Source organism: Prosopis cineraria, unplaced genomic scaffold (genome assembly GCF_029017545.1).
Source record: "Prosopis cineraria cultivar Desert tree isolate PC_DT_omini unplaced genomic scaffold, ASM2901754v1 PC5, whole genome shotgun sequence".
Classification (NCBI taxonomy): domain Eukaryota; kingdom Viridiplantae; phylum Streptophyta; class Magnoliopsida; order Fabales; family Fabaceae; genus Prosopis; species Prosopis cineraria.
Window position 1 is genome coordinate 37,125,916 of NW_026555336.1, and position 24,215 is coordinate 37,150,130.

Here is a 24,215-nt window from a genome sequence, read left to right on the forward strand (position 1 = left end):
TAGATCGAATAAAAGATCGGGTGACTGATTTTTGAATTGACTCAACTGATCTAGTTCAATACCATCAGTCTCAGTCACAGAATCGCAGAAACAGCGGGGGAAAAAGTCATAAAAGAATATTACTTGGTCTTTTAGAGTCAAACCTGAGCTCGATCAATTATATACGGGCTTCAGAAAAGGACCAGAATCATGTGAATAATAGAATCACGGTGCTGTTTGAATTTGGGCCTCCTCCTATGGACTTGGCGTCTCTTTTGGGCCTATACTTTTGCTTGTAATTATCCCCACAAAAAGAAAAAATAATACTATCGATTCAATTTCCTCTTCTTTTTTGGGCTGAGCGGCAAAAGACATATAAAGAGGCCCACCATTCAGTACTGTAGTGGAGGTACAGTACAAATTCGTACTATTAAATTAAATTCGACTGGTTTAGATATAATAGTTTATAGTTATAAAGATATTAGTAAAATAGAAAGGTTAAATGAATATTGATTGTTGAAGTTTGATCTAAATGAACCATAAATTTAGTAGTTGTAGAGAGGAAGTGAAGCAAAAATGGAAAGAAATTGGAGCTCAATAAAGAGAAGCAAGTTAATTATCCTCGTACGAGCAAATGTGATTCACTCAGTTTTTTTTTCTTCCAATTTGTCTTTCTTGGTTCGCTCTCGTACATGATATTACTTTATCCGAATCTTAATTTTGAAGATTCAAATCCTGAGTTTGATAATGTCACCTTGACTCGTATTGCATTCGTCACCATTCCATTCACGAACATGACCCCCACAATTCAGCTATCCACATTTTTTCTTAGGGCCACCCTTGTCTTTGCTCGCTGTCACATCTTCATTCCCATCTTTTCATTTTTTACCCCTTCAATTTTTTTTCCCTTTATTTCCTTTTTTTTCCTAACAAAATGTTTAAATAAATTGGATAGGGGAAAAAACAATTAGATCTAGTTGAAATAGGCAAATCACAAAAATAATACCATGAAATCATATAATTACTATGAAGTTTTTAAAGATTTATCTGACCCTTGATAAAATAATAGAAAATTTAGTTATTAAAATTGGAGAGTACTTGTTAGTTTAGTTATGTAATAATAAAAGCACTCCATATTTGGACAATTTCAATTTGGTGATTAACAATTTAAATTTAAGTATTAATAATACAACTAGTCATGATTTTAGTTTAATTATACAATAACAACCATGCTTGCTACATTAAAAAGTTTGCTTAGTTTTTAGCAACTATGCTTTCTATTATTTTGTAATGAGTTGAAAACATAATTTTAAAAAAATTATGCAGAACAAGTTCCTAAGAAATTCAAAGTAATTATCGCATTTATGGAACTCTTTTATTATTTGTTTATTTTGGAGCAATTTATTTGTTGTTCTCTCAATTGAATTTTAAGAACTCATCAAACTTAAGGTATGTCTTGCTCATACACAAGATTCGGAAAACTACTGCAAGTACATTTATAGATTATTCATAAGCAAAATTCTCACACCAATAATAAAATATGATGGGTTTGGTTTTAAAAGCATCAATTGAATGCAGAGCCCAAGTTGTGTTAGCATATGTGGGCAGCGGGGATCACATCTTCAAGTGCTACTACAGCAATTGTTGATTGTTGATGTGAAATGTAAATAACATTAATAATCCACCACTCCACAGTATATCCATTCATATATACATCATATCTGAATATAAATTGTATATCATAATAAAGATTGCCTTTTCTTTTTTCTAAGAAATCTTTTGTTTAAGTATATATAATACTCCCTTCATTTAAAAATATAAGATATTTTTTGAGAAGATGAATATTAAAAAATAAAAGGTATTTTTAATCTTTTGATATGTAATTATTGTCTTTTTTTTAAAAGTACCGCTATTGATAATAATTTTATATTTATTATAGGGTATTTAATAGGGACAAATATTAAAAAATAAGGCTAGTTGAAAAGTAGGTAACTACTTTATTAAAAGGTGAGATTTGATTAAACATGCTTTATATTTTTGAACGAAAAGAGTATTATATTAGGTATAATGTGATTCTTCTTCTTTTTTTTAATGATTCATTTTTAAATTGAGTCACTTTAAAAATATAAATAAAAAAACTTTTTTATGTGTTTGTATTATTGTATATTCAAAATGTATATCATTGTTTTTATTTTAATAAAAAATAATAAATTTAATTTTAATAAAAAATATATTCCATATATTAAATAAGATTGTTTCTATCGTGTATGTATATACACCGAATATTGAATTTATATTGAATTTTAAATTAATCTTTATTATTTTTATATTTATAAATTTATTAATCTATTTCTAAATTTAGAAATTTAATTGTTTGAATTTGATAATAAAAAAAATCTTCTATTAAAATTTTGAATTCTAATACTATTTTTTTCTATTTTTATTTTTTTAAGTTTAAGAATAAGAATATTTAGAATTTCTATTTTTATTTTTCTAAAAAAATTAAATAGAAATGGAATATGTATTGTATTCCTTCAATATTGAGTTAATTTGAATTTTTTTATACTTCTTTACATTAGAAATTTGCCATTCATGTAGAAAGAAAAATATAAATTATTATGTATTAATTGAATCAATGACTATTCATGATTTTAAAATTGAATTAATTACCTGTTGAGTCCAAACTATAGAAATGTTATGGTAAAGTTTCAAATGAAACAATGTAATAAAAAGCAACGCGCGACTTAAAATAAATGATTATATTAGTAATGTATTCTTACATTCATTATTTTTCTATTATATAGAAAGTAAGGTGTTGTTTCTCAACGTCATTTATTCTATTTCACTCGAACTTGTTGTTTGGAGGAGCCAAGCGGGTTTGTATGGAAATAGTATATGATAAAGCTCAAGTTGATTTATTTCTCAATGACAAGTTTCAAGAGTTAGTGAAAATTAATAAGTTAGAACAGCTTCATAAATATATTTTTGCTATAGAAATAGAAAGGATCCAATTCAAACAAATTTAAAAAAAATTGTTGAAATTAGCAAAACTATTTCAGTCAAAAGTAGATTTGGGGGAATCAATCATCTATTTTTATGATTTTTTGATGGAGAGAAATCAAAAATTTATATGTTGCCACCATTTTTGAAATAATTAAAAATACTTGAAATAATGTCTAAATGCAATGATTTAAGGAAAAGCTAATGGACTGTGGAACAAGTAAATACCATTTTCAATAGATAAAAAATAAATTCTAAAGAAAATAGATAATAAAGGAGGTAGAGACTACTCGATAAATAAAATAAAATATCTAATTAAAGGTTTTGCTTTCCTTTAAATTATTTGAGAGTTATCCAACTCGAGCAATGGGGTTGTGAATGCGAGTGATTTTTTTCCCTTTAGAAGATGAATAAATACAAGGAAAGATAGAAAATATATACTCCCTGCAATCTTATTTATAAGACATATTTTAAAAATAATTTTTTATTTAAAATATATAATACTTTTTAATAATTAAACTATTTTTTTAATTTTATTCTTTTTTAATTAATGTGAAGGTATTTAATATAGTTATTTTATTATTTAAAATCAATAACAAAAATAAAAGTATATATTAATATAAAAAATTATTTTTTTAATATATGTAAAACAGTTTAAAGTGTTTTGCGGGGAAAGGAGTATATCAGAACGTTAGGATCCGAACAAAGCAAAGAGAGATCTATGAAATGGGTGACAAAATGGTTCAACTGATTGTGACCTTAACGGTCAGCGGCAGTGCAAGATTCATGCTTGAAAAGAATTATTATTAAAAACCAGATTCAGAAGTTGACACCCCTTTCCGTCGCAATCGACACCACCAGCAGGACCTCTGTCGACAATTAAGTCAACGTGGAATCAGATCTGCGACGATTTGCAAGGAGGGAAGATTAATGAAAGAACCAGATCTGTGACGATTTGTGACGTTGAGCCATCTAAAAATGCCATTGGGGCACGATCTGTGATGATTTGTGAGGAGGGAGGATTGATGAGAAGGGAAGGAAGAAATGGTTAACGGGAGGGGAAAAGGCTATTTTAGTCTTTTTAATCCATGTTAATATTAAATTAAATATAAAGAATAAATTCATTTTTACCATTCATGATACCGTACCAAACAAGGTCATGTGAACATTTGACATATTTAGTTCATATTAATTATCTAACCAGATCTTCTTTTGTCGTTCTCCCTGTGCTCTTTGCCTCTTTCCCATACACAGTTGACAATTCTGTTAGTATCAATTTTGCATGCTTATGAAAATATGGATCGTCTATTCGAAAAATTCAGCATGCTTGTGTTTTATTTTTTAAAGAAATTGTTAATATTCATTCATTTATTCATATAAGGAAAAACATAATCTTTAATCTTTATAGTTTTATTAAATTTTGCTTTTAATCCATTTAGTTTTTTCAGTGTTTTTAATCCCTATAATTTCATTTAATTCGAATAATTCAATTTAATGTCATAATTTTTATATATTAATTATCTAAATATACTCTAAATAATTCAGATTCAATATAAAATTTTTATTTGTAAGGCCTAAATTTAATTTTTTATTTCATATTTATTAAAATAAAAATTATTAAAAATTTTAATATTAAATTTGCTTTATTCAGAGCATATCTATATATTCAGTTTATAAAAATTATAATATTAAATTAAACTATTTAGAGCCTCAAATTGAATCATTACTATTCAGATTGATTATAAATATATTTATCAAAAAATTTATAAATTTTATTTTTATAAAATTAAAACTAAAATTAAAAAAAAATATGAACCATCTAAATGCCCAAATCTTTTTTGGGTGATGGGCACAGCGACACTCAGCAAGCCGAAACCGGATTCACTTTTTACTAGTTGTGTAGAGTTTCAGACTTTCTTTGGCACCAACTCAACATTGTTGAACCCTGTCTTTGACCAATGATTAGGAAATAAATAATCAGATAACAATGCATTCCACGTCGAAACTTTCTGACATTTAATTCAAGTAGTTGACGCTTACACCTATTCAATCAACTTTTATATTCTCTCCCAAATTATAAAAAAAGTTAAAAAATTTTATTATATCAAAATATAAAATAATTTAATAAAAATAAAATTTTATTAATGATATTTTTTAATATTATCCTTTAAATAAGACAGAATTAAAATAATTACATACTTAAAATTATATTAAATTAAAGATATTTTTAAAATTTTATATTTTTATTTTAAAAATAAATTTATAAAGTATCATTATTGAACTTTATAAGTATGCATAATTTTATATCAAATTGCCTTATAATTTATGATGTAGGGAGTAGTTTTTTTTTATAAGCCATTTAACTTTTATAGTTTTGTTATTTAGTTACTCTCTATTTTCAAATATAAAAGAAAACAATCAATTCATACAATTTAAGAAAATTAGTTAAGTATAATAACTATGCCTAAAATTAAAAAATTGGACTAAGTTATCCTTGTAATTAATAAAACAAGTTTCTCCAGTAAAAATAAATATTAATTATACGAAAGACAATTTGAGAGAAATATAATAAATGTTTCTTAAAAATTTATAATTTTGTTTATAAATAAAAACAAAGATATACATAATATTTTGTTAATATTTCAAAACATAAGGAGCATGCGGTTGATTGCGTAAGGGTATTTTTATCTTTTATTTAAGCCCCAGTTGGTTCATATCGTTTCGCAGATTTATTGCCATCCTTTTCCCCCTCCAACGACCCTTCTAGTGAATAACTTTCCCCAGCATTCATGCAAGTCGGCTCATGAAATTTCACCAAGGTTGACCAGAACGTACAATTAATTCTAAAAGTTCTTACATGAGAACAAAAAAATTATGGGTGAAGTCCCTGGTGTTCAAGCTATACTCATCTGATTTTATTTATAAATTATTTTTAATATAATTTATTTTAATTAACAAATTTTAAAATTTATTAACTTTTTTTAAGAATTTAGTTATTTATCAACTCTACTTTTATTAAATATACTTATTTTATATTTTTTTTAACATTTAATGGAGGGCAAGTGAAAAAATTTATAATGAAAATTTAGTGAAATGACTTATAAATACAACAAATTATTTTACCTCTTTGCCACATAAATATGATCAGAAAGAGTATTGGTTGTAGAGCAAAGCTTAGCTAACTTTATAGTTCCTAATGAATAATAGTTAATCTTGTTAAACTTATAATAAAAATATTGGGTTAAAGACTCCTCCCTTCATTTAAAAATATAAGGCAATTTTAATAAAATTTTACCCTCAATAAAGTAAATACTTAATTTTAAATTAATCTTATCTTTTTATATTTATCTCCATTAAACACCCTACAATAAATATAAAGTCATTAATTAATAAGGACACTCTTAAACAAAGGCAATAATTACACCTCAAAAGACTAAAAATGACTTACATTTTTTAACATCCAACTCTTAAAAAAATATTTTAAGTTTTTGAATGAAGATAGTATATTTTTTTCCTAAACCTTTTTTAGGAATGTTAGGTACATTATATTGGATGGTGGAGCAATATACCTTCAACCAATTTTTTTCAATAGCAAAATCACACATTTGTTAGAAATCATTTATCTTCTTCAATACTTGTTAACATGAAATAGTTGTGGGATCTATACACAGTAACAATAAGGCATTTTAATATGCTTTGACCCTTTGACGCAAGTCAAAGAAGCTAGAAGTAGCAATGATAGTGATAAAAAATGAGCTTGATTTTAATGACAACATGATAGTATAATGCGTAAAAGTGCCTTACTATTATTATGCATAGATCGTACAATTATTTTATGCTAATAGATAATGAAGAAGATAATAAGTCTCTAATAAAAATACAACTTTATTCCTAAAAAAATTATCTAAGGAAATATTGCGTCATGCTTCAATACAAGTTGCCCATCATTCATAAAAAAGTTTAAAAGAAAAATAGTCTTTAATCCAAAAATATTTCACTTTTGTATGCAAAATATTTCACTTTTATTGAAATTATTAACTACAATAAAATTCGTTTAAAATTTAAAAATCTATTGGCAAATTGATGCAATTAGAGAAAGATAATATTAAAAAATAACTGCTACGTATTTAAAATATTCAAATGAAAATGAATATAATGGCAACTTTAATGAATTTTAATTGAGAATTGCGAATTACCTAATCTTTATCTCTCTCCATTAGTCGATTGTTTTTTTTTTTTTCCACCAGCAAATTCTCCATTAGTCCTTTTAGAAAAAGAGAAATCACATTTGTTAATTGTATTAGGATAATTCTTTTCATATATCTCATATATCATATCATTCATACTCTATTTCAATAAAAAACAAATTATATTATATGACTATAATTTTAAATTAATTTTACTATCGATGAAGATATAAAGAGAAATATAAAAAAATTAAATAGATACTTTATTTTAAAAATAAAATTATAAAAAATAATAACATATGAAATTTTATTTAACAGAACCGATATAATTTTATTAGGCAGAAGATGGATCACATCTACAAGAATTTCACCTGGAATTAATAACAGTATTTATCCATGAAACTGGCGTAATCAATGAAATGGAACTGTGTCAGCCGAAGAATATTTATATTCGGTTAATGTTTCGTTCCTATCTTCTTTGGATAAACATGCAGTAACTGTGGGAGGATATGCTTTAAAAGCGAAACAACTTATCTATGGGCCAAACAAATAGAGAATATTTCAATGATTCTAAATTCTCAAAATTAATTCGATTTCAATTTCCACGTCTGCTCGTGGTTGCAATAAAACCAACATCGTTTACAAAATACTCTCAGGTAAAAATAAAAAAAAACGATTGAATTACTTTGAGATTCCTAACATTGAAATTGATTTGCAGATTGTGTAATGGTCAGAATTCAGTAGAATAATAAATAACAGGACAGGAATGAACAATTTGGAATAGTTCGGAGGCATGAGAAGCTCCTCTTGACTCTTCAGTCTCACCATCAAATCCAACCAGTGTCCAATTCTATAGCCCGTTGACTTTGACTATTTACAACCAAGGGAGGTTAATATTTTACCCTCACCAATGATGAATATACATAATCCATTTCAAACTATAAATAATAATAAATGTCAAAGCATCATAGATGTATAATTTTATTAACCTATTAAAATTTATTAATATATAAATATAAAAATTTTATATTTATCTATTTCCATCAAAATTTGATAAAATTTCAAATATAAAATGAAAATCAAGGTTTAAAAAATGATAATTTATCATTCATAATTATTTAATATTATCGATGAAATTAAATAAGTAATATGACTGAATATTTCTTCTAAACGCAATCCCGGGATCCCACCCAACCAAACCCAAACCCGCTCTTCGTGAAGCGGCGTGAATCCTCATATCCGACCCAACAATAAGCCACGTGTCCTATACGGCTGCTTTTTTCTACCAGCCTGTTATTTTATGATCTCCCACCCTTCCTAACCCTAGTCTAAGCTATATATATCCGCACCTCTCACTCCGCATCCTTCTCTTCTTTCTCTCTCCATTTCAATCACCCCCACTCTTTCTGCGTTACTCTGTCCTTCAATTTTCTATTTCATCGAAGGAGCTTGCAGTTGAGGAACCTTGATTCGAAGCCCTAACCTCAACCAACAGAATTTGAGTCTGTTAATGTGATTTATTCTCTTCTTGTATGAGTGTTTTTGCACTCGCGTGTTTACATTCCCCCCTCAAACTTTTAGAGAAGTTCGATCAATGGCGGAAAGGAGATTCCGGATAGGATATGCGCTCGCACACAAGAAGCGACAGAGCTTTATACAAAACTCATTGGTGACCCTCGCTGAATCTCGCGGCATAGACCTCGTTCGGGTCGATGCGGACCGGCCGCTGGTGGATCAGGGCCCCTTCGATTGTGTTCTTCACAAATTGTACGGCGATGATTGGAAGGCTCAGCTGCGGGATTTTGTGAGGAAATACCCAAATGCGGTCATCCTCGACTCGCCTGACGCGATTGAGAGACTGCACAATCGGATTTCCATGCTACAGGTGGTGTCGGAGTTGAAGATTGAGGACCAGAATGAGACCTTCGGGATTCCTAAGCAGATTGTCATATATGACAAGGAAACTCTCCTCGATCGGCTTGCGTGGGAGAGTTTGAAGTTTCCAGTAATTGCGAAGCCTTTGGTGGCAGATGGGAGCGCCAAATCGCATAAAATGGCGCTTGTTTATAACCACGATGCCTTGAACAAGCTGAAGCCGCCGATTGTATTGCAGGAGTTTGTGAACCATGGCGGTGTCATTTTTAAGGTGTACGTGGTTGGCAATTATGTAAGATGCGTCAAGAGGAAGTCTTTGCCAGATGTTGAGGATAAGCTAGATTTTTCAAAGGACTTGTTGTCGTTCTCTCAGATTTCCAATTTAGCCGCCAACGAGAGGATTGATGATAAGTATTACGAGATGATGCATCTGGGTGACACAGAGATGCCCCCGCAGAGCTTCATTAACGAAATAGCTCGAGGCTTAAGGCATGCGTTGAAGTTGAATCTTTTTAACTTTGATGTGATTCGAGACTCGAGATTTGGAAATCGGTACCTTATAATTGACATTAATTACTTCCCGGGGTATGCTAAAATGCCGAATTTCGAGTCTATAGTGACAGACTTCTTGTATGATACAATGTACAAGAAACAGAAAGAACAAATGCTGAAGGGTCCGGATGAAAAAGTCTGCTCGGAGATTACTGTTTTGGATCAGTGTCAGAAGCATAGTTATGGCGAAGATAAGAGAAAGGTTATAAGCAACACTTGTAGTGACGAGGATGAGGGAAGCCTTCAAGTTTCACCTTTCAACATGGAGGAGAAAGAGAATTCAGTTCAAGTCTGATAATCATGTCAAACACTGTGTATCTCATTCTATCATCATCATTTGTTGGTGGTTTTGGGCAACCAGAATTTGCTCAATGGACCCATGCGCCAATTTGTGGATAGACGGGAGCTGCACATTCTGTTTAGATAGCCATTGGTACAGTGGTGAAATCAGTTGGTTGTTTGTGCCTAGTTTAACCCCTTAACATGTATATTCCACCCGCCATTTCTCTGGAGATAGGTACTTCTCGATTACCCTGAAGGTTTAGGAAAGTTGTACTTTGCGGCTCAATTTGCAAAAAAAATCTGTTTTACTTACTTCCTTTGCTTTTTAATTAGATGATTTAGGATTTAATTACTATTTTGTCAATATTACCGTCATTTAGGTTTCTGCTTTGTTTGCATTGATTGTTTCCATGATTTTCATTTTACTGATGATACTCAATTGAGGGTTTACCTTGGTTTAATATGGAGGTACCTGAAGTGAGTGCTCCTTGAGATGATAAACTGGGGAAAAAAAGATAGCTTACTTTTTATAGTCGCCTTTCATTTGAATAAAGGATGGTATACGATATGTTATCAGCATAGAACACACGACTTAACTTGCAGAAACAAGGCATGAAGTTGCAAATTCTTTATTTGTTCGCTTTCTAAATTTTATGTTGTTAAGCAAGAAACTTAATTGGACAGATTATGAAACTGTTTTGCACCCTGCATCAGTTAACCCATACACCTCAAATCTTGTAGGTTTATGGTTTATTTCCACCTGGTTATGCGAGGCTTTTCTGAAAAAAATTTCTTCTTCTTAATGACTTTTAGAATGGCTGATAATTGGTCGGACATAAACTTTTATTGAGATGATATCAAAATCTGCATGATAATTATTAATTTTCCTTTCAGGGAGTTTTCTTTGGAGTTCAACAGCTTCATGTTATATATGGTAAATGCATAATAGACTTTGGACTGGCAGATGCCCTGCATTTGTTCTCCTTGCCTATAGCTGTTTGTATGTGTATATCTATGCTTTATTACGTCTCAAATCAACATTGAGGACTTAAACTGATGTCTGACATGGAGTTTGAATTCTGAATTTTAAATGCTACATGCTGTGCAGCCAATATAAGGAATCACTTTTTGCCCTAACCAGTATCCTCTTCGTTTCTGACATGATTTATCGGGTTGTAAGCACAATTTTGCATGTTCTTTAGGTATTTGAAATACACATTACTTTTTTCCCCTTGGTATTTGCCAGATGTTTGGCAAAGTTTATGGAGATTTTGAAACATTTCCAGATTGAACCTGATGTGCAAAGTCCAGTATATGCCTATCTTTTTCACAGTGCAAACATACTTTTATTCATTGAACTGTAGCCTACTGAGCATTGAAAGGCCCGTGTTTAGAAATGGTGCCTGAGATGGCTACAAACTTATTTTTACTTGGTTGTCATTTTCTTCCATTGTCCTCAGTTCCTAGATTGAGGCGAGTTCAATCTTGATGTGTTATCTCTTCTGCTCATGTTTGACAACTTGGATTTTCCTATTTTGGGGGCATGTTTGAAGTTTTCTTCAGAATTGGGATCAGAAATCTGGTGTGTTGCCATCAGTGAATTTTGACATTGATGCTTATCTTTAACTCTTGGTCATGCTACGAAAGCAATTTGTCTATGACTTGTGTCTTCTAGTTTAGTTCTTGTAAATAAATCAGGTTAAGTGAAGACCCATGAAAGATGTTTCATTGTTGCTGTGTGCTTTCCGTTGCTTTTGTTTTTACTTTTAACTTTAGATCCTTCCATAACTTACAAGCTTCCTTCTGCTCATTTATTAGAGGCTTAGAGCATTCTCTTTTGGAAACAGGAAGATCAATAGCTGACTTTTTGGGTCAGTGCATTATGTCACAGTTAGTTTAAATTTGATTGAAATAATTTTACTCTAGCTTGTTTTAAACCACATTAATGTAGTATAGCAATGATGAATGATTTTTTTTATAGTGATTCTCTTTCTGAAGTTTCCCATATTTCTTACTTTAGATTGGTAGTAGTGGATGAGATGGTGTGCCTTATGAGTCATGATATATCCCTGCTACTTTCTAAATTCCTCATGCTTTGGCTCTTAACATTTCATTGGGGCCTTCTTCACTTGGTTTTTGCTGCCTAATAGCTCTGTTTTGCATTGCTAGTCATTGGATCAGAATTTTTCCAGCGAGTAACTTTGTCAAATCGAATATTCAGTTCATGCTTTCTATCACATGTTAGTGGTTTTGTTCCAATTAACATTGAATGTTTAACTTTAATTCATTAATATCTAAAAACTGTAGTTGAGGCCAGGCATCAGGCTCATAAATGCCTGATTAGGTAACTCTGCTCAAGATATTGCTTTTGGTGTGTCTTCCAGATAGATATCAGATATTAGGTCGACAACCGTAACATCTATTTTTTGCTGATTGAGTCTGGAGACAGTTAGTCACTAGTCCTTTAAAGAGTTACATGATAAAGGGGCTAACCTAAAATAGGTAAAGGCCTCGCAGAATAACATACTTCTGCCATTGTTGAACAATAATTGTGTTTAAGCCTAGTCTTGTATAATTTTGGGTTTGATTTTGCTGTGAATATGTTTGTTTGAACAATAATTGTTTGAAATTGTGTTTGAACGCTCTTCCTGCAAGTTGGATATTTAGACTTAGAACTATTCTTCCAGCATTGCTAGTTTTGTTCTCCCGGACCAATTCCTGCTTGAGCAAGAGTGCTGGAACCCCTACTTTTTTCTATATCGTTCTGGTTCTTGTTTGAAATGAGTTCTTATGATAATAACTCCAATTGTTACTTGGTATAAGGATTGGTGTAAGATTGAGTTGTTTCCTCATTGGTCACATTTAAGTCTTGAGTCTCTTCTTGTGATCTTGGTTTTCTATATGCTGATCTGCTATGCATCTTCCGGCAAGCTTCTTGGGTGTCCTGTTATTACTTCAGTGATGACACAATCCCTTGGATTGTTTTTTCTGTTTATTGTCTGTCGGTCGTGGAGTTGCAACGCCCTTGTGTAACTGATGCTGAAGGGCCTGAATTCACTGTATAATGTTGTGCTCCCTGGGTTCAAATTGAGCGTATTAGTGGTACATGACCATGTATATTCTCACCAAACCATGATCACCCTCTCGGCTTACCTTACCTCGTATTTGAACGTGTCTGACTTCATAACGTTGAACTGATGTGAAAGCAACAGTTCTGTGAAACGGATCCTGATGAATATATTGTCGTACATCAAAGATATTTCCGAGTAGGGCAAGATTTTGAGTGCAAGTGGGTCGGTTTTGTTTTCGTTTGGGAGCCACTGAAAGCATATTCTCCTGTTGGAACAGCACCGTCTTGTCCCAATCAGTATCTTAAAACGTGAAAAAACAGCGATTCTTGTGTTTGAAACACTACCAATAATGCCTTGTGACTTGTGAGAGTTCACACACACCGTCCACGTGAGTTGAGTCTTTAGGCCTTATCAAGCTAGTATGGTTTTAAGTTCAAATAGATAATTCAAATATACTTGCAAATTATTCACTGACAATTTTTATATTTGCAGCCAGATTTAAATTCATGATCCTGTGAGTTATGGATTAAATTTGCCAACTTAATCAATTTTAACTGGGGTAATGTGTTGTGGCCTGTGACTAGTGATACATTTTCTTGGGAAAATTATTCTTAAGTACCCCACAACAATTGTAATCATCCTGAAGTTTCACTAATTGCACAAATGTTTATAAGGTCATTGTGGACTTAGCTATAATTAACTTTTACTGTGAAATGACAAAAAAGCCAATGTGAGGTCCTTGGCATCCCTGACCACCATCTCATACTGGTTGTGGTAATTACAAATGCCACATGCTTTTCTTGCACACCCAACGGTAAAAAATTGAATGCTTGAGAGTTAGAGAAGGCTTCCTTGATGCTCACAAAAACTTCCCCGGCAACGATACCAAAATGTTGATGCTCACAAATATGCAATGAATTTTATAAATATACGGTTTGTAAAATAGTAGGTGATAAATCAAAGTCATTTTTATAAAGACTTAAGTTAATTAGTAGTTAGGCAATAAATTTTTCATTTTCATTTAAGTCAAGCAAAACAAGATTTAAATTTGATTTCATGAATTAAGAAATTAAAATTATGTGAATGTATTAAGATAAAAGTTACAACAACTACAAATAATCAAGGCACTGTAGGGTGGTTAATTTCTTTTTCAATTCATAGAGCATGTAATTACTCAAATAAATTCACTTAATATTAATTTGCTAATTTAGAGTATTAATAGAAATAATTATCTTTTGATTAATTACACCTCTCTCTTGAATTAATATGCTATTCTTAATATAAATATCCAAGAGGCAAAAGGGCACAAACTTACTATAATGTGATTATGTAGGTTCAATAGGTATATTTCTATTCTATTGACAAATAAAAAATAATTCTAATCTCACATTGCTTAATTTAATGGTCTAATTTAAATTTTTCTCTTTCAAGGCAAAGTCTAAATCCCAAATTCACATTTAATAATGGCCAAGTATTAAGTAGACAAATATGCTCAAGTAAATGGTTTAAACATGTTCTAATCTAAGAATCAATTCATAGCTACTTTATATTAAGAGAAAATTAACCAGACATGGCTCTAATGATAGCAAAATCAACAATATATACAGCAAAGTAAAGAGAAGAAGGAGAAGAAAAGCTTAATCAAAATAATTTTGAGTAAAATCCTTAATTTTTCATTAAATCCAAGTTTCTACAACCCTCATTTGGCTCCTTTCGCTATCCTTGGACGTTTTGCAATTGTTGGAAGTGAATAATGATTGAAAATGAAGTCCCCAAACTCTAAAAATTTGCTGAAGATTAAAAATATGCATTTTATTAAAATAACACTTTGCTGTAGTGAAAACACATTTTCGTTGCAACGAACATGACTTGTTTAGATTTTCTTTTTAAATTTACTTCTTTTAACTTGGGCTTTGAAATTTTCATCTTTAGACTCATAAATTGGGCCTCCCTATATGTATAAAACCCGAAATAAATGATATAATTGATTCACTAACTTTTAATTAGATTTCTATGCTCATTTTCACACACAATCATCCACTTATCATATTTTTGTTAAAAAATTTAAATAAATAACTTCTAATTACATTAAAAATACCAACAAATTTAATAAAATATTGAAAATCATCATTAATCAGCGGTTGGTGGTATTGTTGAAGAATTTTAATATCAAAGAAAGGGAAATTGGTTTTCGAGAATGCGATGATGGTGATAGGTTTTAGGGTGAGGAAGTTTCTAGGAATTGGTGTGGGATAATTGTGATCGGATTACAGGGAAGCTTGAAGAGATGCCACTGTATCTCAGTTTTAGGGGGAGGGAGAGGTTGAAGAATGGTGAATGTTGATGCATTCCAGGGACTTCAAGGTAAATATAATTGTTGTGGGGGACTTTGGAATGTTTTCCCAATTTTCTTTCTTTCTTTCTTTTTTGTATTTCTTTCTTTCTTTCTTTCTTTTTCTTTTTCAGAGTTTCATAGTAGATTGATGCGCTCCCATATGAAGATAATAGTTGTAAGGAGAAAGAAAATAGACAAGTACTGAATGTGAATTTAGGACAGTCAATCTATCTTAATAAAAAAGAAGAGAAAAAAATTCAGCGACCTATAAAAGATAATGTTATCAGTTAAAAATAAAAAAAATATTTTTTCTAAGGTATCATTGAAATGAATTATTATTGAATTTTTTTTAAAAAATTAAATTAGATTCTAGTTTAAAACATAATCGTTTAAGCAGAAGAGGGGAAAAAAGAATTACGTTCTTAAATTGTTCGGTCAAATTATACTTTCTTTGCCCCTACCAAATATTTTATCACACCCAAAACGTGAGTTTTTACTGAAAATCAGGCGTCTGATATTTTAATATTATATATAGAATCTCAGTTTGGTTTTGACCTCTCAAATATACAGCTAAAAAATTTGATTAAATTGTCTTCGAAGTGTGACATCATCATCATAGCCGATATTTAATTTCTTAATCAGAACAGATAAAGATGGGCAGGTATGGCGGCAGTTTTTCGACTTATATGCCTCTTTTTTTAACACTCAAAACCAACCAGAAAAAAATTCAACAGCAACGTAAGAAAATTGAAAATAAAATCGAAACGAAAACATATTTAAAAGAATGAAGAAGAATTTCATTATTACTTGTCGAGGTTCGTTTCATTAAAATAAGAAATGCAAATGAATTCGTGGTGTGATTGTCACCATCAAGAATGACACAAACAAACGCGACGAAAGGAGGAGACGTGTACGTCCTTGTCCATGAAATGAAACGCAACCACCTCAGAATGTTGCATTGCCGTTAAAGGTCGGTTTGTTATGTTTTATTAAAAAAACATAAACATATACAAATAAAGTTCAATAATGGTAAGAAATATTTAGGTAAATCGATGCACCATGTCATTTATAGTTTATTTAATTAAAATGCTCTAAATATTTAAATAAAATTTTATGTAACATTTTTTTAATTGATTTTATTTTTATAACAGAATGCACATTTGATTTTTTGCACTTTTTTATATTATTATTAATATTAAAATCAATTTATATTTAATACCATATGAATGTTATTGAATAGACTATAAATAATATGATGTACACGATCTATTTAAGTATTTCTCTTATAATTATACAAGACAAGTCGTTATGCTACAATATTATTTTAATTTTCTTTTAACTTGACAGGTAATATATATTGAAAAATATTATTAATAAAATCTTATTTTTTTAGATTGTCTTATATTTGGGGACAATAAAATTTCTTTAAAGTTATCTTATAATTTGAAATAAAGGAAGTATATTAACTGTTTATTTATTAAAGTTAATAGTTAGGTTGAGCTAATATTTATCAGGAGAATACAAAGTTAAAATTACATATAGCCGTCAGATATATCGTCGGAAGATTCCAGGCAAGCCACCCATTTGATGTGCTTTTATCAACACTTAATTTACATGCAGCTAGCTAGCTAGCATGTCGTTGGTTTTTTTATTGTCCATTAATAATTTATTAACTAATTAAAATCATTTCTAATCGGTAAGCATTATTCTGTATGACTGTAGAGATAGATATAAGATAGTGAACCAAATTGTTATTTGTCAAATGAAATTGATCACCATGCCTGTATCTGTTTAATTACACGGATCACGCATGAACGGAGAATTTTCAAATTATCCATATTATGCATCCACTGATTAATCATGCAGCTTGGGGAGGGTTTCCGAGGTTAATTGCTTCAAGGTTTTAGATTGTTTTTCTAGATTATTTTTTTTCCCCAAACAAGTTCTTGGTCTTTCTTGATCACAAGTGCTTTAAATTGTCGATCGTTAACCTATATCTAACTATCATTTTTGGTAAGGATCAGCATTTTTCTTTATGTTTATCACTTCATGTTAGGCTTTAAAGAGTTAGAATTGTTTCAGTTGATGAGAAACTTCATACTTAACCAGAAGAGTAAATTACTTTCAATATCATGTAAATTACTATCTACCTGCAATAACCAGGAGTGATTATTAATTAAAAAAAAAGATCCTTCTCTATTATTGCAAATTTTGTTTAAATGCAAAAACAATAAAGAAGTGTAATCAAATTTAGTAATAAAGCACAAATGTATATGAACAAGAACAGAACGCCAATTAAAAAAAAGTTACAACCATTATATATTTTATTTGTAGCACACAAATTTGCAATTTGTGACCTTGATGATAGACAAATATAAACACTAAAGAGGCAAAAGATTTTCACAATCAATGAACAAATAAAGAATCAATGTGTTGTATCCCTCCTGTGCATTTAGTCCTTGATCATCTGGGAAAAGACATTAAAATCCTCTACCACGAAATGGGCGATGTGGAAGTGGACGTCAAGCTGCGCAAAGTAAAAGAAATCGAACATCAAAATCCCTCGAAAACGAAGACGGTATAATCTGGGAGAACCATTCATTATCAAAACATGAGAGATCAGAGAGAGAGAGATAGATAGTTTACTCTAAGAGTTCTTTCCAGAAGGAATCGTTTATGTCATCTTCCAAGAGCTTCTCCCAATTAGCATCGTCAAAGATTGTAGGTGGAGATGATTGGGTTGACATTTCATCTGTGTTATTATTGGGGCTGCTCTCCATTTGATTGAAAGTGGTTGAATCATTCGTAGGGAGTGGGTTTTCTGCTCCCCTTATTTCATGTGATGAAATTCTGCTAGTACTATTATCAATACCCAAAACTTCTTGATCCGATGCTCCTTCTGGGTCTGTCCATGATTCTGAAACATCCTGGCGTGATTCACTAGGTGGTGGAGGAAATAGAGCAGTGCTTGCATATAATTCTTGGTCTCCCGAGAAAGACTCTTTGTTATTCGGAAGAGTGCTGTTTGCAACATTTACACTTGCTTCCATAATTGGGTTATTGGTCAAACTTTGATTACCCAAGAGTGGGAGAATACTCTGCAAGCTACTGCCATTCAATAGCTGAAACAGGTTCTGCAGGAGTTGGATTTGGGATAACTGATGAGTCAAATCCGGTTGGTGTAAACCCAGACCCTCACGGCTCCAAGGGCCCATCAAGTTATTATTAGCCATGCCTAGAAGCTGCGAGAGATTCATGAGGTGCTTCAAGTCAGTTCTTGGCTTGTGAGTTTCTGGGTCAATACCCATCCGGAGAAGCTTCTTCCTCAGATTGGTGTTCCAGAAATTCTTTATCTCATTGTCAGTCCTCCCTGGAAGATGCGTTGCAATCTTCGACCACCTAAAGCAACAACCAGTTGCAGTTTCAATTAATTTAGCAATCATATATCATTGATGTTATCCAGTTAAAAAAACACAGATATATCGAAGGAATTACTTGTTTCCAAGAACAGAATGAAGGTTGACGATCAATCGCTCCTCTTCTTCCGTGAAGTTGCCTCTCTTGATGTCTGGTCTAAGATAGTTTGTCCAGCGTAGCCTGCAGCTCTTGCCACATCTGTTGAGGCCTGCATGCTTTGGAACTGATCTCCAACTTCCACTGCCATGTTTGCTGATATATTTAAAAAGCTTCTCATCTTCTTCAGGCGTCCAAGGCCCTTTCTTCACACTAGTCTCCTCACAACATGGCGGCCTACCCATTATGCAAAGCAAGCTAGCACGATAAATGCAATTCAAACAACAAAAACCTGAAAAGATTATGTCCTCTCTGAAGATATAAAGCTAATCAGGTCCAAGAAAAGAGCTTACCAGATCTCTGGGTGAGAAATTTTGGTTTTATAAGTGCGTCTATTAGACATTTGAATTCATGTAATGATGTCATTTCTCCTCCTTTATATGCTGGACGAAACGTGAAGGAAGCAACGTTGGGTATATTTTAATACCGCGCGCTCTAAGTTCCTTGAATTTTGTTCTTTGTGGCAAATTGACAAATTCATTGTCGCTTTGACCATTGGTCAACATTGAAAGATTTTCCATACAATGAGGATATGAGATTGAAAAGTCAACCTTTTGAAGCTGCACTGAAGCCCACGGCCGCTTAAGTGCCAAAACTTCATTTGCAGAGATTTTTGAGCACTAATATGCGTGAGTGTGTAATTTTGGTAAATCTAAAAACATAATTAAGAATTCATTTTATTCTCAACTATGCTTCATTCTATACATACATACATACATACATACATACATACATATATATCTATAAATCAAGTTGGATATCTTCAAAAGGATGCATCGTGGTAGGCTATTGCTTTTACTAACACAAGAGGATGCTCCTGGTAAGAATGTTATTGGCCCGGTTTACCCATTTTATCATCAGTGTGGCAATCAACTTTGTCATTTTCTTGTTGCACGCCATTCTCAAATTCATTGGCATCAGTGGCTGCTTTCCATTATACAATTCACAATAATGCAGCTGCCTCTAACTGCTCCTCAATGTATTTATTGCTTTAGTGTTGATTACCTTTCCACCAAAAATTTCTTAGGACGCTAAAAGGTTATCTCCTTCAGAGTTTCTTACCGAATTGTCTTTTTTTTTTTGGGAACCACTGAAAGTCAAAGGAGTAGTATTATATAGATGAAGGCTCTATTTTAATATTTTATGTAACTTTACTTCTCATGGCCAAGTTTTTTTTATGTTTTTGATAATATAAGGAATAGATTCCACCAACAGCAGAAATGATCTCTCCTAAGATACATGGAGGACAAGGGTGCACCTCTCTTAACTAAATTGTTATATATATAAGAATTGAAATTCAATCTCTTAACTACTTGTTTAAGTGATGAGAACTCTTACCTCTCATACCAAATCTAATTTGCATGGCCAAGATTTATACAGTAGGAATAATCGTTTAATTAGATACCATCATTGTCCGTGGCATATGTACTGTAAATGCTGTTTGTTGGAGATTACAACTCGAAGCGACTCTTTTCAACTATGTACATAGTCTACGTAACCGAACAGAGATATTCTACAAGCGGTTTTTGCGCCTATCTTGGATGCAATCCAATTACATGGGTCTCACAAATGCAAACAGTAGTAACTTGGTCATCAATAGAGGTTGAATATGGCAGCTTAGCACATGCAACTATCCTTAAAGCATACTTACATATAAGAAATCTAACAAGATAAACATAATTATGGGTCTTAATTCTCTTTATATATTTCATTTTCGAACCAAAAAAATCAATATCCTAATTTCACTCGGAAATTTCAAGATCTTCACATTAATTGTTATTAACTGTATCTGAAGTACTAAATTATTTCTCCTTTTATTTTCTAGTTGAACTTGAACCGAAAGAATGTGAAAGTTTTGAAGGGGCCGGGGGCAAAAACGCATGTGAAAAACTATGGAGTAAAAGATTATATATGGTCAAACTAATATAAATACCTCTATAAAGATTATCTAATCAAACTAAAATTTGAAACCAGTTCGTTAATACAACCAAACATTTACCAAATTCAATATGTGGGGTTTTACTGCATATCGAGTGTTTTGACATTGCTTATTAATTATAATATTTCACGTACAGAATCTCAGTTTTGGTTTTGACCACTCTAATAACCTAGAGCTTTGATTATATTCTATGGTAAAACTGGCCGCGATTTGACATCATCAAATCATCATGACTAAAGGATTGAATATGTTAAAAGCACAATTTTTTTTTTTAAAAAGTGAAATTTAAAAGACTAGTTTATTGAAAAGAAAATTTCCCCACATTTATAAAGTATATTTATCTTGTGAGAGGTTCATTTTACTCAACCTCTTATTGGTCAAAATCTTTTATAGGTAGCCCTCTTTGTGATATTAGTCTCTTAATAAAAAACATAATGTTAATTGCAAGTACAAGTGTAAAAGAGAAAACATATCTTAGATGACTAGCCAATTGAAAGAGAGAGTTCATCACATTTATAAACCATAAACTTATCTTGTGAAACTCTTTGATATGAAATGGTGAGATATTTATTAATGGAAACAGTATCACAACATCAATTATTTCATTTGCTCTCGTTTGCGCGCTTAATTACACAACCAACCAGAAAAATAATCAACAAAGCCAAAGAAGAATGCATGGGATTATTGAAAGGAACAGATATTTCTCTGCAAGGTATTAAGATGATGAAGTGTTCTTGATAAAAAGTTATAGTGGATAGTCAATATATGCAACTCTTTCTACTTAATTGGTGCATGTGTCATGTTCTATCTGATTCTGACTTCTGATTAGGCCTCTCAGTGGCACTCTATTTATTTATTTTGGTTAAGCGGCAGATGGAATATATAAAGGTTTCATGATTAAGGATGGATATGCTGATCAGATAACCCTTGCACTACACTTCATCTTTAATTAAACATATTCTCTTTGCAGAGAGTTAATTAATCAGCTAAAGCATCCTAATTGCAGAAACCGCATAGACTGTCATGTTAGAGATTTTATTATTATTTTTTTTGGCTTCCTAAGCCTCAGAATTAGTTCTTCCTTAAATTTCGGAATTGGGGAGCGGTGAGATTATTAATTGTTTTTGGAGTACATCATGCACCTTTTTTATGAACAAATCATGCAATTTTTTGAAATCAGTTAGATTACACTTACCATATTTTTAATTAAAAATTGCACTCAATTCACTACTAGAAAAATGTAAATTAGCGAGGAAATTTAACAAGGAATCATTTATTTCTCTCTAAAATACCAAGTTAGCGAGGAAATTAGCGAGGATTGTTAATTTTGTAGCTTGATTTAAAATTAGCAAAAAAATTAGCGAGAGACTGTCAATTTCTCTCTAAAATAAGAGAATTAGTAAGGAAAATAGTTAAAAACTATTAATCCCTTTCTAAAATAAGAGAATTAGTGAGGAAAACAGCGAATACTTATCAATCCCTCTCTAAAATAAGAGAATTAGCGAGGAAAATAGCGAGGGACTGTCAATCCTCCTCTAAAATAAGATACTTAGCGAGAGATTTAGCGAGGGATTCTATCCCTAGCTAATTACTACAAAAAAATTAACTTTTGACAATGACTTTTAATTATACATTTAATTATTTTCATTTAAAAATAATAATTAAATTTAAAAATTAACTAAAATATTTATAATAAAATTATTTAATATTTTCTTTATTTTAAGTTGATTTTCATTAATAAAATAATATTTTAATAAAATATAATATAAAGAATAATTTAAATAAAATATAAATATTTTTAACATATTAATAATTGAAAATAAAATTTAATATGTATATGTGTGTATTTTCATAATATATTATTTGATATATTTATGTAGTTAAATAATATATATATACATATTTAATTTCTTATATAATGCTTGTAGGTGCCTTTCAGTTCAACTGGCAAAGAAGGAGAGCACAAAGCTTGGAAGGTATGAGATCAAGGGTTCAAACCTTAGCTTTGACGACAATTACGTGTCATGAGTTATCACACATGAGGTGGGTAATAGGGCACGAGATGGTAGGTGACATGGTGGTTGACAAAGTATGAGGTTGTTGATGACATGTCACAAGTTGACATCACACATGACGGGTGATGTGGCATAATTATTTTTAAATATAAGCGTATTTAGCGAGGGATTAGTGAAAAATTAATTCCTCACTAAAGTTATCAAATTTTGAATAGTATTAGAGAGGGGTTAGCGAGGGATTCAATCCCTAGCTAATTTTAGTCAGGGATTGAATCTCTCGCTAAATCCCTCACTAATTAGCGAGGAAAATACAATTTCTCACTAAATTTAGCGAGCCTTTTTTTAGCTATGAATTTAGCGAGAGACAAAATTCATAGATAAAATGTAATTTAGCTATGAAAAATGACATTTAGCGAGGGATTCATATCTCAGTAAATTCTATTTTTCTAGTAGTGATTTTCTTTTCTCTTTTGCAGAAATTAAGTTGACTCCTTTTGAAGAAAATAAATTGAAGAGAAAATTTTTGCAGGACAAATCACACTTTTGAAAATATATCGTATGAAAGTTAATCAAAATGTCTCATGATTGTCTAGCATATAATTTGCTCTTCTTTTATCATTTCAAAGAAATAAATCTAAAAGGTACATTTGTTGTTGAATATAAGGAGGATCGAATGAGCATTTTTCGAAGACAACAAAGAGAGGAACTTCGTTTGTTTGTTTGTTTGTTTTGTTTTTGTTTTTTTTTGCACGGGATAATAAACTAGAGGAACTTTGATGAATGGTTTTAGGCGAGGGGCAAAGCTACAAAAAAAGAATTTGCTGTAACCTGCTAATTAAGAGAGGTCTGGTTGGTCTTCTATTTTAATTTGTGGGTCGTAGTATATCTGTGAAAATTGGAGATCCGAGCTCATCAATGTCACTGGCTTACTGCTATGTTATTTTAAATATATATTATATAAATTGAAAGTTTTCCATGTTTTAGATTCCTCATATTTATAAATTTAGCTTCATATCTGTAATTTGACACATACATTTGAGACATAAATGCCTTGTGACGCAAAAGAAAAAAACATAAATACCTTCATGTGCCTTGACATTATCATTTTATATTTTTTGAACGACAAAGAACGATCTGTCCTGCTTTGTTTAGCGAAATAAAGATTAATACGTACACAACTACTCCTAATTTTGTTTGGTTAAGAATAAAGCAATAGAAATAAACTTATATAGTATCAAGATAAACTAGCTCAAATGAAGTCATTAATGCACTAGAAACGGCGGACGATAAGGTTAATTTCACAAACGAAGAGAGATGGAAAAAAATTTCTTCCCTGTCATTACACAAGACATGTGGAGTCTCAAAAAACAATGAGCAAAAAATAACATCATATCTAGTATTATTATA

General features: G+C 31.1%; 2 protein-coding genes across 3 annotated transcripts; one reads left to right on the plus strand and one right to left on the minus strand.

The window, feature by feature from the left end:
- The first annotated feature begins 8,510 nt into the window (after positions 1-8,510).
- LOC129310617 (inositol-tetrakisphosphate 1-kinase 1-like) lies at positions 8,511-11,244 on the plus strand. Of its 2 annotated transcripts, XR_008593150.1 has the most exons (2): positions 8,511-10,110; positions 10,770-11,244. XR_008593150.1 is itself a non-coding variant. In XM_054952512.1 (1 exon), exon 1 carries the CDS (start codon positions 8,761-8,763, stop codon positions 9,886-9,888), a length of 1,128 nt encoding a protein of 375 aa, XP_054808487.1. In that variant the 5' UTR covers positions 8,511-8,760; the 3' UTR covers positions 9,889-10,187. The 2 variants fall into 2 exon arrangements, 1 of the variants encoding a protein (XP_054808487.1); XM_054952512.1 differs by lacking the exon at positions 10,770-11,244 and having other exon boundaries at positions 8,511-10,187.
- Positions 11,245-17,529: 6,285 nt separating this feature from the next.
- LOC129311893 (transcription factor MYB39-like) lies at positions 17,530-19,187 on the minus strand. The gene is made up of 4 exons (XM_054954378.1): positions 19,148-19,187; positions 18,777-19,052; positions 17,928-18,680; positions 17,530-17,808 (listed from the first exon to the last, which is right to left on the minus strand). The coding sequence occupies exons 2-4, from the start codon at positions 19,037-19,039 to the stop codon at positions 17,772-17,774; spliced, it is 1,053 nt and encodes a 350-aa protein (XP_054810353.1). The 5' UTR covers positions 19,040-19,052; positions 19,148-19,187; the 3' UTR covers positions 17,530-17,771.
- Between the last annotated feature and the right edge of the window lie 5,028 nt (positions 19,188-24,215).

Excerpts from the sequence above, each read along its gene's own strand:
- LOC129310617 (XM_054952512.1), top strand. The coding sequence starts at position 8,761 with ATGGCGGAAAGGAGATTCCGGATAGGATATGCGCTCGCACACAAGAAG.
- LOC129311893 (XM_054954378.1), bottom strand. The coding sequence starts at position 19,039 with ATGGGTAGGCCGCCATGTTGTGAGGAGACTAGTGTGAAGAAAGGGCCT. Across the intron at positions 18,681-18,776 it reads CATTCTGTTCTTGGAAACAA|GTGGTCGAAGATTGCAACGC; the intron begins GTAATTCCTTCG and ends TTGTTGCTTTAG. Across the intron at positions 17,809-17,927 it reads TTCTGGAAAGAACTCTTAGA|CTTGACGTCCACTTCCACAT; the intron begins GTAAACTATCTA and ends TACTTTGCGCAG.